At 45.5% G+C, this 15,600-nt stretch overlaps 1 protein-coding gene across 1 annotated transcript in view; it reads left to right on the top strand.

Annotated features, from left to right (window-relative positions):
* LOC309554697 (NXPE family member 3-like) overlaps window positions 1–4,687 on the top strand; it is a gene marked incomplete at its 5' end in the record, with an annotated part of 146,005 nt that extends 141,318 nt beyond the window's left edge. Inside the window, 2 exons of the mRNA XM_082256403.1 lie at window positions 491–706; window positions 3,980–4,687. Of these exons, the coding sequence (XP_082112529.1) occupies window positions 491–706; window positions 3,980–4,512 (749 nt within the window). The 3' untranslated portion in view covers window positions 4,513–4,687. The remainder of the gene's footprint in view (window positions 1–490; window positions 707–3,979) is intronic.
* Between the last annotated feature and the right edge of the window lie 10,913 nt (window positions 4,688–15,600).

Genomic DNA, 15,600 nt, shown 5'->3' with positions numbered 1-15,600 from the left:
GGAACACGCTCCTCTCCTGTCCTCTCCTCCAGTTCAGCATCAGCAAGAGGACAGGGCAACCCTGCATTTATATTTTTGCAGAATCCAACAGCCTGCACATCATGGGACATACTTCATTGCAGGTAAGCCATGTAGCCATAGCTAGAGTGCATATAGACATGAGGAGACAAAGAAGATGAGCAGTACTGTGATACAACTATTCAGAAAAACAGTTAAAAAATGATTTTATTTAAAAATGGCAGTTGCTTATGATATATTTTGATTTGACAAACTACATTTAATTTAGCTAGGAAATGTCTTTAAAAAGACCAAGTAGTGCAAATGGCTGTGATGGCCCAGGAAAAGTTCCTAGAAATTGCTAAAATATTGAATATTTTTATGCATTTTCATTTATTTATTTTTTTATTTAAAAAAAAGTAAGCCTCTTTAAAAGCCCAGATTATGGACCACCAGCAAACTTTATAATCTCGCACCCATCACCCTCTTACAGAACTCACCTCTACACTCCCAGCCTGTAGTCCTGGCCAGGAATCTCCGCAACCTTCTGGGTTTTACTACAATGATATCTGGACATCCCTGACCTGCAAGTCAAGACATTTTCCAAAGCCAAATGAGGCATTAGAGTGCCTGAAAGGGAAAGACATCCACATGTTTGGGGATTCAACTCTACGCCAGTGGTTTGAGTACCTGGTGAACTTCATACCAAGTATGATTTTTTTTTCAACCTTTTTACAAAAGTGATAATTTCTTAGATTTTTATTGGGATGGTTTCAGGCCAAATATGTGATTTTTTAACTAACATTCTAAAAGATGCAATGATCAAGATCAGGCCTGCAGATGTGGGCGCAGCCTAAGCGGAGGGCCTACATGACTGGGTTTGACAGTCCAGGCTCAGCAGAACAGGGGTTAATTGGAAGGAGTAATTAAAATAGATAGACCTTACCTGATTCGTTGAGGACGGGGTGGGGCAGGGTGTGGCAATGGTGGTCTCTTGGTGGTAGGTGGTTCTCAGGGCATCATTTGCGAGGGGGTAAAGATTCTCCCTCCCGCCTGCCCTCTTTTTTGTTATTGTTGGAGGGGTGTCTTCATTTTTTCATAGGGTGGGGGCATTTTTTTGTCGTAGCAGCAGGCAGAGGTCGATGGGTTTTGAAGGCAGGGGAAGGTTACTCTCTTTGGAGAATAAGGGGTTGGGGCCCATATTTGGTATGGGTGTACCTGTCCTGTTAAGTGTCAGGAGTGTCATGTGGTTGATTGTTTGGCTGTATCGGCTGGTGTATTGTTACACAATTGTCTCCGAGCCGGTGTCGTTTGCAGCTGGGGGCGGTAGAGATATGATTGGGTGCCAGATACAGCCGGTTGGTCATTCAAGGGGTGCCTTCAAAATCCTAAGACCGAGGGAAAGTGCAGATAGTTACATCAGGCTGTTAGGTTTCTGTTTTGAAGTATGTCATTTTATGTAAATATATTTATATTATATATACAGTATATAAATAAGAGTTTTGTAGAGTTAAATATGGTTGTTTTTAATAAAAAGGCTGGGGTCGTTGGGGGGAAAGTGTGGGGTCTTGGGGGGGGGTTTACAGCAGCCATAACATGGGCAATACCCTAGTCATGAAACTCCTGAGCTAACACCAGTGTCTACGTGCACACAAACTGTAATGGGTGCTGCTCACATTCATATGCGTTCCCACACCTGGATGTAATGATAGGTAAAAAAGTAATGATAGTTAAAAAAAATAATGCAGCGCTCCCTGTCACTATCCTATATGTTATGTGAATAAATATGCCTCACTTTACATAAATAATTCAATATGTGCAGAAAATGAATTGTAATAAGTGCAAGACAAATTGAAATATTAAGTGCAGAAATAAGCAAAATTTATAAAACACTCTGTAATCACAATATATAATCAAAAACTTCTGTGATATAATAAATAAATAATAATACACATCTGTAATTATATTATTGATAGAAAAAAAAGTCCTAAAGTGAGGTTTCATCACTAATTCCTTCTTCACTCCGTGCACGTAAAATACAATGTGTCCCCACTGTCAAGCAAGGGTGATCCCACTGCCTTCACTTTAATGCGCTCACCTTAAAGAATGGACCTAAAAAACATACGTTTGTCAGGTCAAATACGCTTGGACCCCCTAGGAGTATAGGTAGGTTGATGCTCCTCCAATGCTAGTATCCTCTAGAACAGCCTTTCTCAACCTTTTCAACACAGAGGAACCCTTGAAATGACTTTCCGGTCTCAGGGAACTCCTGCTAAAAATGACTATCTACAATTAATGATGCATTAGTGTGATGGTCAGTGGGAAGAATGCTCCTTATACTTATGGTCATTGGGAAGAATTACCCCCACATACATAGTTAAAAAGATCAATGGTGTCCGTGGGAACTTATCTGAGAGGCAGAAATTGCTCATTGCTCAAGGAACCCCTAGCAACATCTGGAGGAGCCCCAGGGTTCCATAAAAAAACCCTGGTTGAGAAACCCTGCTCTAGGATATTCAATTTCCTTCATAGTATTTATGGGCTTGTGTCTCTTTAAAAGACCCTCTGTTACACTTCCTTGGCTCCCAGTCACTCAAAGAAACACAAGTCAATATGCTGTTAAAACTGAATAGTGCAGCTGCATACAGACACTCGGTGGCATTCAGTTTTAAAGACATATTGACTTCATTTTAAATGTACTGTACGTGCATTACAAGGCACTCATGTGCCCTGTAATCTATGCATTTATCATTTCTGACCCTTGTCCTCTGTGTGTTATGTACTCATGACTCTTGCACTGTGTGTGATTACCACTCCTGACCTCTGTACTCTGAGCAATATCCACTCCTGACTCCGGCATCTTCTACATTATGCAGTCTTGGACCCTGTATCCAGTAGGATACCCCTTCCTGATACCCCTTTCTGTGATACCCACTTCTGACATCTACAATCTCTGCAATACCCATTCCTGACCCCTGCATTCTCTGCAATACCTGTTCCTAACCCGTACATTCTCTGCAATACCCTGTTCCTGACCCCTGCATTCTCTGCAATACCTGTTCCTAACCCCTACATTCTCTGCAATACCCTGTTCCTGACCCCTGCATTCTCTGCAATACCTATTCCTGACCCCCGCACTTTCTGTAATACACATTCCTGACCGCTAAATTCTCTGAAATACCCATTCCTGGCCCCTGCATTCTCTGCAATACCCATTCCTGACCCCTGTATTCTTTGCAATACCCATTCCTGACCCCTACATTCTTTGTAATACCCATTTCGGACCCATGCATTCTATGCATTTCCCATTCCTGACCCCTACATTCTCTACAATACCCATTTCTGACCCCTACATTCTCTGCAATACCCATACCTCACCCCTGCACTCTCTGCAATACCAATTCCTGACACCTACATTCTCTGCAATATCCATTCCTGATCAATACATTCTCTGCAATACCCATTCCTGACCCCTGCATTCTGTATGTTACATGCTCCTGACCTCTGAAATCTGTGCATTATGCACTCCTGATACTGTATTACATACTATTGAGCTCTGCATTTTCTGTGTTATGTACTGCTAAACCCTATATTCTGTGCAATAACCACTCCTGATCCCTGACCCCTGCATTTTCCCTTATGCACTCTTGGCCCCAGTTCCCTGTGCGATACCCACTCCTGACACCTGCATGACATTAATTTGTGATTTTTCTTGGGAAACAGCATTACACTTATTAGCCCTGAGTCTTTTCCCTGTTCAACAATCTATTTGGAACACTGACTGAAGCTTTTCTACCATTGTACTGGAATTCCTTTGAGTTTTGGTTTTGTTGGAAAATTCATAGGTTACAGCATGGTGGACCCCAGGGGGTTGAACATGCAGATGCCATGGAAAGTGATGGTTGAAATTAGCAAGAATATGTTTAAACTGAAAACAAACCTCTCCGATGCTTAAGTTAACATATTTTTGTCTTTTATCTAGGTCTCAAGACGATTGATTTGCATGTCACCTACCAATCGGGTCCACTACTTGCAGTAGACGCTAACGCTGGATTGGCTTTACGATGGCGTGCTCATGGACTTCCCTTGAGGACCACAAAGACCATGATGGCTGACCTACACTACGAGGGAGCCCACTTGACTGGGATTGGTGGTGGACCTCATACTGTTATTGTGTTGACCCTGTGGGCTCACTTTACCACTTACCCTATTCGAGTTTATTTGGAGAGGCTGGAGAGAGTTCGTCAAGCAATTTCATCTCTTCTTTTTCGTAGTCCTAAGACGACAGTGCTCATTAAATCGGCCAATACAGGTTATAAGTCAATATATGGCAGTGACTGGTTATCTCTTCAGCTGGACATTCTACTGAGGGCTGCCTTTAAAGGAATGGATGTCACTATTATAGATGCCTGGGACATGACGTCCTGTCACTACCTCCCTGACAGCATCCACCCAGGTCCGCCAGTCATCAGGAATGAGGTGGACCTTATGTTGTCTTATATATGCCCTAAGTGATTCTTATGAAGTCTTATGTCTCCATGTCCTCCATTCTTTGTATGGAGATCTGTTAAACTTGGGTTGAAAACTCTGATTACTATATAAAGCCTGGCATCCAGGCGGTTTTCTTATATTGTTTTAAAGTGTGTATTTCACCTTTGCATGATTGCTGGCAAGTGAAATTACAGGCTGGATTACTTTTGGAGAATCTTGTGGTGAGATATTCCCACAAGAATTTCATGTTCTTTCCAGCTGGAACCAGCTTTGCCATAACCAAACCTAATGATAATTGTATTCATCCCAGTCAATTCTCTATAATGTAAAGTAAACAAGTAGTTGTGGCTAGGGATGGGCTTTATGTTCGAGTCAAACATAAGTTTGACTCGAACATCAGCTGTTTGTGTGTTTGCTGAACACACGAACAAATGGAGCGCTCGGCGGGAAGTTCACCCGCCGATGAGATCCCCATAATGCACTGCGCTGTTGCAGTGCATTGATTGCTGATGATTGGCTAAAGCATGCACCTGACCTGCATGCTTTGGCCAATCACAGCACAATGTCCTGTCAGAGCCATGATTGGGCAAAAACAGGGTGCCTTCAGCCAATCATGGCTCAGGGGCTAAGTCAATGCCCCACACTATATAAAGCTGCTGCTTACACGGCAGCCGTGTATAGTGTGTGACAATAGAGATTAGGCAGGTAGTTAGTTGATAGTGTGTTGAGTTAGCTTAGTGCAGTCAGTGTAGTGTACAGGCATACTCCACTTTTAAAATGTATGAATATGTTGTAGTCCTGGGTCCCCTCTCGGTGCTCCCAGAGTTTTGAGTCCCTGTCACTTATAGTTCGTGAGCAGTGCCATGCCAAGCTGACCAAGATTTCCCATAGACGCCAATGAGCACTGAAAGCTGAAAATTGGTCTGGGCAGGAAGGCCCCTTTGGGTCTGGTATGGATTTTAAACGAAACTCCATGCCAAAATTAAGGGGAAAAAAACGGCGTGGGAGTCCCCCCCCCCCAAAATCCATACCAGACACTTATTCGAAGCCAGGAAAGGGTGGGGACAAACGAGCACCCCCCCCCCCTCCTGAACCACACCAGGCTGCTTGCCCTCAACATAGGGAGGGTGCCCCTCAAAGCACCTTGTCCCCATTCTGATGGGAACAAGGGCCTCTTCCCGACAACCCTGGGCTGTGGTTGTGGGGGTCTGCGGGTGGGGGGCTTATCGGAATCTAGAAGCCCTCTTTAACAAGGGGGGCCCCAGATCCCACCCCCCCCCTCATAGTGCAAAAAAAAATTAAAACATAAGACAGTTTTTGAGGTGACATGGCTCCGCCCCTTGCCTATAAAAGAGCTGTCAAAGTTGAAGAGCGGCATACGGCGGGCAGCCTCAGAATAAATATATATCAGCGCTGCTAAAAACTTGTGCCCAAAATGCCAATATTTAAATATTAAACAATATAATGTGCAAACTAGTGCCTTAAAGTGCTACAAATCACAGTGGAAATGAGTATTCATAGTAAAAATGTGTGCATACTTCAATAATACTGTGTAAATTATCAATAAATATCAAATAAATAATATTGCATACTCCAACAAATACCACTAAATATTAAATAATTACATTTCTCATAAAGTGCCAAATATTATACTCATAAAGTGGAAAAAAATGATAAATTAATAAACAATGTCCTTCAATTAATGCAAAGTGCTCAGTGCTCCGTGCTCTGAAAATCAATTGATGACAGTTCCACACAAATCAAAAGTGCCCTGTGCTCTAATGTCATATATTGCTGACAGTTCCACACAAAAAGTGCATTTCGCTCCTCCAATCAGAGCGTTCTCAAAAGCTGTTGTGTCATTCATACGTACGCTCTTATAAATGCAAAACTCCGCCTTAAAAAACTCTCATTGGGCCATGATCACACAAGGGGAACGGAAGCCAACCGACTCCATCTTGGTCCTCCTGCATGCTCTAGCATTCTAATGCCGCCATGTTAGTACTCCCGGGACATACTTAACCTCTTATAGTGTGCATACATGTATCGCTCATATAGTTTATTCCTCCACATATATGCTATTCACAGTTTACTATCTTATGGCCGCAATATTATTATAATTAAATACATGACAGCCTATTTATCTTCCTGTGTGATATTATATGTCCATAATAATACTGACAGACAAATGATAAAATATACAACTATGTCCACTAATTAATATTATATATAGATGGGCATATACTAAGATATAAATCTACAAAATAATCTATAATACATAAAAAATATATATTAAACATGCCTTGTATGAAAACACATGTCAATATATCCCCAACTCATATTCTAGAAGAATGATACATTATACAACTAAAAACATATTGAATATACAGTAGAAGGGCATATGCTGAGCTATAAAATAATTATAATTACCCGCCGTATGCCGCTCTTCAACTTTGACAGCTCTTTGTTAGGCAAGGAGTGGAGCCACGTCACCTCAAAAACTGTCTCATGTGTTTATTTTTTTGTACACTTTTTTGGTAAATGGGTAGGGGTACGATGCACCCGATACCCATTCACATGAGGGGGGGCCCGGATCTGGGGGCCCCCTGGTAAAGGGGACTTCCAGATTTCAATAAGCCCTCCACCCCCAGACCCGGACAACCACAGCCCAGGGTTGTTGGGAAGAGGCCCTTGTCCCCATCAACATAGGAGCAAGAAGCCCTGGGGTGGGGGGGGGGGGGCAGAGCCTGGGTCTGGTATGGACTGGGGGGGGAGAGGGGGCTACACTGTTTTTTTTTTTTTTTTTTATCTGTATTGCTGGGTGCCGACATTATATTACAGCTGTGAGCAAGTTTAAATGACATTTTTTCCTTTAGAAATGTCAGCATTGCTGCAACAGGCTACATACATTGTACAGATGCACCACTTAACAGGCACATTAAGGGGACCCCCCAGGCACGATATTTAAAGGAATTTTTCATTTTTATTGTTTAATTTAAGCATCATTAAAATCACTTCTCCCGTGGTGGATGAGATGTCCCATGAGGCTTATACACTTGTCCTTCATGTTGACTGATGTGTCTTATGAGGTTTATGCATTTGCCCTTCATATTGACTATGCTACTAATGCTTCCCCTTTTGGACCCCTGCGCGGGTACTGTGCCTTACTGCCTATAATATTGAGTAGTTTGGTTCTGTGGTGAACCTTTGCACCGTTGTTTGTTGTTGTTGTTTTCTCTTGTTTAAAATTCAATAAAAAGATTTTCAAAAAAAAAAATCACTTCTCCTGTAAAAACGATCCTTTTAAGAAATGTTTTTTGCATTGATACATGTCCCCCAGTGCAGTACCCGGGTCCCCATACACTTTTTATGGCAATAACTTGCAAATAAGCCTTTAAAATGAGGACTTTCGATTTTTCATATTCGTGTCCCATAGACTTTATAAGAGTTTTCATGTTCGCTAGAACTTTTCCCCTGTTCGAGATGTTTTGGTGCGAACCGAACTGGGGGATGTTCGGTCCATCACTAGTTATGGAATTTGGCTTCCAATGAGTTACGAAAGGGAAGGGGAAATTGGGACTTTATATGAGACTCCTGACCAACGGAGTCTCCATCCCTGTTGCATAAAGCGAAAAAAGGGGGGGAAACGAGCCAGTTGGGACTTTATATGAGGTGTGGCCAAACATGAATATATAACATTTGTAATGTAATAACAAGGACCAAAAGGAAAATAATAAAAACGTCTCTTTATTGAACTGTCTATGGACCAAAACTGGGGTACAACCAAATTGCTCACTATAACCACATAACCCATGGTAATGGAGTATACAGGAGTAAAGCAATAAGGGGGCTTATTGGTACAAGACAGAAATACATGGTAATGCGATATTCTCCTGGTACATACAGAATGTTAAGAAATTGTAAACAGAGGTCTTGGAAACATAATATGATAATAACTTGTAGTAGATAAAATAGCCTGTGTAGAGCTCAACGCGTTTCGTGACTTGGTCACTTCATCAGGAGCAGGCATAATACAAGGATCTATAGAAAATGATACACATGATAAGTAGCAGTATAAACAATACATAAATAAACCTCACACAAAATATGGGAGGTATAGCTTACAGTGTGCTGGTATGGTGTCCGGGAATGGATCCCAACCGGGAACTGAGGGAGCGAGGCCTGCATGCACCAGGCAGATACAAGAACAAGGTAGTGTTTAATGTGAGTGGCTCCATAGAAGGATCACAGACAGCCTCCATAAAGCATGGCGGTAAAAATCTGTAAAGGTACAGGGATAATATATATCTGTATATATGTATGGGTATTGTAAAAATAATAACAATTAAGGGAATGGGCTGGTGGTGAGAGCCAGAGGAGCCAGGAATCAAACCGAGTGATTGAGGTAAAAGTAAAAAGTGAAATGGAGAAAGAGCAGGAACTTAAGTATAGTTCTCAACCCCAATGAATAGATACGGGTGAAAAGTGTAGGACAAGGTAGGCCATAGGGTACAATGGTAGCGTGGAGTAAAAGTGAATGTGCTTAGAAAAGGGAGTGACCTCAAAAGAGAACCAAAATACCGAATAATTAGAGCTGAGTGACGCAGCAAAAAAGATAAAATAGTATAGGCCATGTGTAAAGATAGGGAAGATGAGGCATAGGAGAAAGTGAGTACCTACATCGGTGCCGGAGCAGGGATCGCACCCAGCGTCACGCAACTGCACAGACAGGAGGAAGCCGCTGGAGTGACAGAAGCCGCCATGGCAGCCTCCACATATGTGGTTATAGTGAGCAATTTGGTTGTACCCCAATTTTGGTCCATAGACAGTTCAATAAAGAGACGTTTTTATTATTTTCCTTTTGGTCCTTGTTATTACATTACAAATGTTATATATTCATGTTTGGCCACACCCCATATAAAGTCCCAACTGGCTCGTTTGCCCCCCTTTTTTCACTTCTTCCAATGAGTTACATCATTGTAATGGTTTTGTAAAAGAAAAGGCAAAGCAAACTGCTATTTGGAAACATTAACAATTGAATCTTTGACAGACAAAAGCAGCCATGTGGTGATTTGCCTCACTTTTTTCCAGTCAAAACTAAAATATCAGTTTTGAGTAAAGTTAGCCTTTTAGGCTCGGTTCACACTGGCCCGACTCCAAAATCATGTGACTTTCAGTGCAACTTTGAAGTCCAAGTTTGATGTGACTTTTTACTCTGTGTCATTGAAGTCATATCAAAGTCAGACCAAAGTAGTGAAGGAACCTTTTTCTAAAGTCAGAGAAAAAGGGTTTGTTGTATGGGCGCTTCCCTGGAATACAGCAGGCTTTAGGTGAGACACTGCACTTCAGCAGCACTGAGAGGAGAAGCTGCTCTGAAAGTGATAAAGATAAAAAGACAAGGCGCCTCTAAGTGCAGTAGGCTCTGAGTATTTATTATGTTAAAAGTATAAAAGCACTCACATTTGGTAAATGTGACATGGGCATAGCAAAGATCTGTCTGGAGTCTTCCTATCCGCTGTGCTGAGTGGTTGCAATGAGGACATCCGGTGATCCGCTTCCTGTAGATGCATCCTTTCGTCTGGGTCTCAGCCTGGTAGGCATGAGATTTCCTGAAGGCAGGGTGTGGACGCAGCGGCTGGTGTCCAATAGAGCGGGTGGTGGGCGGTTACATGTTTCGGAGCTCAGCTCCTTCGTCAGTCCAAGGACGGATGTCCTCATTGCAACCACTCAGCACAGCAGATAGGAAGACTCCAGACAGATCTTTGCTATGCCCATGGGCGTCCGCAGAACCTTTTTCGGGGGGGGGGGGGGGCATAATTTTAAGGTCACCCATGCATTTGTTAATCTAAAAAAAAAAAATTGATCCTGTTCACTTAAAGCATGTTATACAGCTTATGCTTGTGCTGTGTAATTTGGCCCCTTCTATTACCTAAAATACCTGGCTGATCCTGCCTGGCTATGTCCTCCCCTCTGTAAACTGACCACGGTATACCATGGCCGCTGAGCCTTGACACCGTAGTCAGTTTACGTGTCTCCATCATTCACAGCTCTCCTGTCCTCCTCTGTCCTCTCTCCCCCCCCCCTCCCTGCCTGTCTGCTCCTGTGTCAGTGCCCGTCCCCTCTCCTCCCCTCCTCCTGCTGTAGTTTAATTTAAAGTTTCACATCCTGTCTACAGTCTACAGTCTGTTTAATAATCCTGTGTGTCCCTCTGTCTTTATAAAAAGTTTTCAGAGCGCCAATCGCCACTCACGTGACCCGTCGTCTCTCTCCTCCTCCCCTCCCCTTCAGACTGACGTCAGCAAGGAATCCTTGGCTCCGCCCATGGCAAGTAGGTGTCAGACGGGGAAAGGAGAGAGCCGACGGGTCACATGAGCGGCGCTATAAAAACTGGCAAAGAACGGCTTATTTTTTTAAAAACACAGACACAGGGGCACACATGATTTTTAAACAGACCAGACAGGATGGTATAAAACAGCCACTTTAAAGGGGAAGTTGAGATTCCGGGGGGGGGGGGGGGGGGGCATTTGCCCCCCCCCCTTGCCCCTACCTGCGGATGCCCATGTCACATTTACCAAATGTGAGTGCTTTTATACTTTTAACCTAATACATACTCAGAGCCTACTGCACTCAGAGGCGCCTTGTCTTTTTATCTTTATCTTTTTCTAAAGTCAGACAGACTTCTGTAGGATCACTTAGGATAGCTCTCATAAAGAATTGGATTGAATTTCAAATGTCATCTGACTATGGGTCTCACAAGTCGGATCCTATGTCGCATCAGTGTGAACCGAGCCTAAAGCCCAACTGAACTTTCAGCTTAAATCAGCAAAATACATACCAGGTGCATGAAGGTGTGCCAAGCCTAGAAGGCCTATCACAAAGGCATTCCGATCGGGTCTGTTGTGGAATTTTTCCTCAGGTACAAAAGACCTGTTACCTGTTAGTCAGTGATACCAAATCAGACAATATATAGCTATATATATAATGAGATCAGACAAGACTCAAGATGGCTGAATCATAGTGACCTGATTTATTACAACATTGCTGGAGTTTATATATACTCAAATATGGGTTTGTCATTACAATCTGACGTACAGAAATGGGTTGTTATTAACATCTTTTATCCAATCAAAGTTAACAACTAATTATAGTAAGCATTATGTCAATCTAGATCGTGATTCTCTGTCATAAAGGGAAATTTCTTGGTGACACACAATAAAAGTTCCAAAGGGGCTTTTAGAAGATATTATTGGCTTTGTGGTCAGCTGTCCAGACAGAGTTGATATTCTGAGAGATAGGGAATTTCCACTGTTTCGTTCATCTGATATATTCTTAGTAGGGTTGAGCGAACACCTAGATGTCCGTGTTCGACGGGTTCGGCCGAACTTTAAAAAAAAGTCCGGGTCCGTGTCCCGGACTTTTACCGAACTTTTCCCGGACACCGAACCCCATTGAAGTCAATGGGGACCCGAACTTTAAGGCACTAAAATGGCTCTAAAACACCAAAGGAAAGGGCTAGAGTGCTGCAAATGGCAGCAAAACGTAATTAAGAGCATGGCAAGTGCTCTGCAAACAAATGTGGATAGGGAAATAACTTAAAACAACAAAAAAAAAACAGAAAAATAAAACAATGTTCTTCTTCATCTCTGAAGGACGAGGCCCATATGGAGTAGGAGGGAGGTTGAGGTGGTGGTGGATGTGGCGGTGACATAGGCGTGCGCACAGGGTGTGCTGGGTGTGCCTGGGCACACCCTAATCACCTAGGGCACATAGCATTGCCAGTGAGGAGATGGGAAAGATCTCCCTGGGACCTGCTCTGCTCTATTTCTCCTTGCCTACAGGTACATGGCCCCGATACATTACTCTCCCTGCTGGCAAACACATGCATGTGTATTTCAACTTTGGGGTGCACACCTTAATGCAATAGGCTGCGCACACCTATGGGCGGTGTAGGTGGAAGCGGCGGTGGAGGAGGACCAGGGCCGGATTAACAGCATCATGGGCTTGGTGCTGAGGATTTTGAAGGGCCTTAAGGGCCGTGCCTTGCCATGCACCCAGAGGAGGAAGGGTGCAGCCATGCATGCCTAATTCAACATGGGATGCTGTCTCTGAAGCCCATAAACACATCCATGCATCGCCAACTGTCCCTCCTTGTCCGGCCTTCACGCTGTGTGGGGAGGTTCTGAGGGTGCTGCCTGGGGAAGCGAGCATAGAAGCCAGACTTCTGTGTTTACAAGTGACAGAAGAGCGGTAACAGTGAATATGGCCAACCCGGGGCCTATATAAAAGGTAGGGGCCTGGAGCTGCAGCTCCAATAGCCCCTACATTAATCTGGCCCTGAGGAGGAGGACAAGGTAGCCAACACTGCTTCTTTTCAAAAATTTTAAATGAGGGTACACCCCAAAAGAGTGAGAAAGAGCAAAAATGGAACAATGGGTGGGTAAGGTCGGTATCCATTGCTATTCTGCATAAGGTACGGAAAAGTCCCGTGGGATCCATGCCTGGTTCATTTTAATGAACGTGAGCTTGTCCACATTGTCTCTGGACAGGCGGCTGCGCTTGTCTGTTATAACGCCCCCAGCCGTGCTAAATACCCGTTCAGATAATACACTGGCTGCAGGGCACGCCAGCACCTCCAAGGCGTAAAGGGCAAGCTCAGGCCATGTGCCCAATTTGGAGACCCAGAAGTTGAAGGGGGCAGACCCGTCATTCACTACATGTAGGCGTGTGCACACATACTGCTCCACCATGTTGGTAAAATGCTGCCTCCTGCTAAGACGTTCCATCTGAGCTGCTGGTGCTGCTGTTTGTTGTGGCGTGCTGACAAAGCTTTTCCACATTTCGGCCATGCTAACCCTGCCTTCTGAGGTGCTGGCGGTGCCCTGGTTGCGTTGGCGACCTCCTCCTCCTCCTCCTCTGCCTTGTGCTTCCACTGTGGCCCCGCTGTCAGATGGGAATGCCAGCAGCATGGCGTCTACCAGCGTGCGCTTGTACTCGCGCATCTTGCGATCGCGCTCCAGTGAGTGAATTAAGGACGGTACGTTGTCCTTGTAACGGGGATCCAGCAGCGTGGCCACCCAGTAATCAGCACAAGTTAGAATGTGGGCAACTCGGCGGTCGTTGTGGAGACACTGCAGCATGTAATCGCTCATGTGTGCCAGGCTGCCCAGAGGCGACGAAAGGCTGTCCTCTGTGGGAGGTGTATCGTCCGTGTCCTCTGTATCCCCCCAGCCACGCACCAGTGATGGCCATGAGCTGGCCTGGGTGCCACCCTGCTGTGAACATGGTTCCATCTCCTCCTCCAGCTCCTCCTCCTCCTCATCCTCCTCATCCTCCAGAACTGTGCCCCTGCTGGACAATTGCGTCCCTGGCGTTTGCGTGTGCAGGAACCCACCCTCGGAGCCCCTTGCGAATGACTGCCCTGAAAGCCTTGGAAATGTTACCTCTTCATCCTCCTCCTCCTCCTCATCCTGTGCCACATCCTCTTCCATCATCGCCCGAATTGTTTTTTCAAGGAGGCATAGAAGTGGGATAGTTAAGCTGAGAACGGCGTCATTGCCACTGGCCATGTTGGTGGAGTACTCAAAACAGCGCAACAAGGCACACAGGTCTCGCATGGAGGCCCAGTTATTGGTGGTGAAGTGGTGCTGTTCCGCAGAGCGACTCACGCGTGCGTGCTGCAGCTGAAACTCCACTATGGCCTGCTGCTGCTCGCACAGTCTTTCCAGCATGTGCAAGGTGGAGTTCCACCTTGTGGGCACGTCACATATGAGGCGGTGAGCGGGAAGGCCGAAGTTACGCTGCAGCGCTGCCAGGCGAGCAGCAGCAGGGTGAGAACGCCGAAAGTGCGCACAAACGGCCCGCACTTTCTGCAGCAGCTCTGACATATCGGGGTAGTTTTAAGGAACCTCTGCACCACCAAATTCAGCACATGCGCCAGGCAAGGGATGTGCGTCAAACCGGCTAGGCCCAGAGCTGCTATGAGATTTCGCCCGTTATCACACACCACCAGGCCGGGCTTGAGGCTCGCTGGCAGCAACCACTCATTTGTCTGCTGTTCCATGCTCCTCCACAACTCCTGCGCGGTGTGTGGTTTGTCCCCCAAACAGGCAAGTTGTAAAACTGCCTGCTGTCGTTTACCCCTGGCCGTGCTGAAGTTGGTGGTGAAGGTGTTACGCTGTCCGGATGAGGAGGCGGTAGAGGATGAGGAAGCGGAGTAGGAGGAGTTACGAACAGGAGGCAAACTGAAGCGCCCTGCAATCCTCGGTGGTGGAAGGACATGCGCCAAATTGCTATCCGCCTCAGGCCCATCCGCCACTGCATTTACCCAGTGTGCCGTTAGGGAGATATAACGCCCCTGACCGTGCTTACTGGTCCACGTATCCGTAGTTAGGTGGACCTTGGCACAGATGGCGTTGCGCAGTGCACACCTGATTTTTTCCCCCACTTGGTTGTGCAGGGAAGGGATGGCTTGCCTGGAAAAGTAGTGGCGGCTGGGCACGACGTACTGTGGGACAGCCACCGACATAAGGTTTTTAAAACTGTGCGTCTCCACCAGACGGAATGACAGCATTTCAAAGGCCAATAATTTTGAAATGCTGGCATTCAGGGCCAGGGATCGCGGGTGGGTAGGGGGGTACTTCCTCTTCCTCTCAAGTGTTTGGGAGATGGAAAGCTGAACGCTTCCACGGGACATTGTGGAGATGGTTGTTGGTGACCCAGGTGGTGGTGTTGCTGACAGATCGTCTGTTTGCGGGGTGGCAGGTGCCGGTATCACTACAGATGTGGCTGGAGCGGCCGAGACTGCAGCAGAAGAGGAAGCAGGATGAGCCAGAGACGTTTCTTGGTTTTGAAGGTGTGTACTCCACTGCAGCTCGTGCTTTGCACTTAGATGCCTGATCATGCAGGTTGTGCTCAGGTTGAGAAGGTTCATGCCTCGCTTCAAGCTCTGATTGCACAGGGTGCAAACCACTCGTGTCCTGTCATCAGCACATTTTCTAAAGAACTTCCACGCTAGAGAACTCCTTTGAGCTGACTTTGGTGCGCTCGTTCCCTTGCTGCGTTGGGCAGTAGCGGGCGTAGTGTCTAGGGCACGGCCGCTCCGCTTCTGCACCC

This window comes from Pelophylax lessonae (assembly GCF_965119305.1).
Source record: "Pelophylax lessonae genome assembly, chromosome: 4".
NCBI lineage: Eukaryota > Metazoa > Chordata > Amphibia > Anura > Ranidae > Pelophylax > Pelophylax lessonae.
The sequence above is the reverse complement of the archived record's forward strand: the minus strand, read 5'-3'. Positions and strand labels throughout refer to the sequence as shown.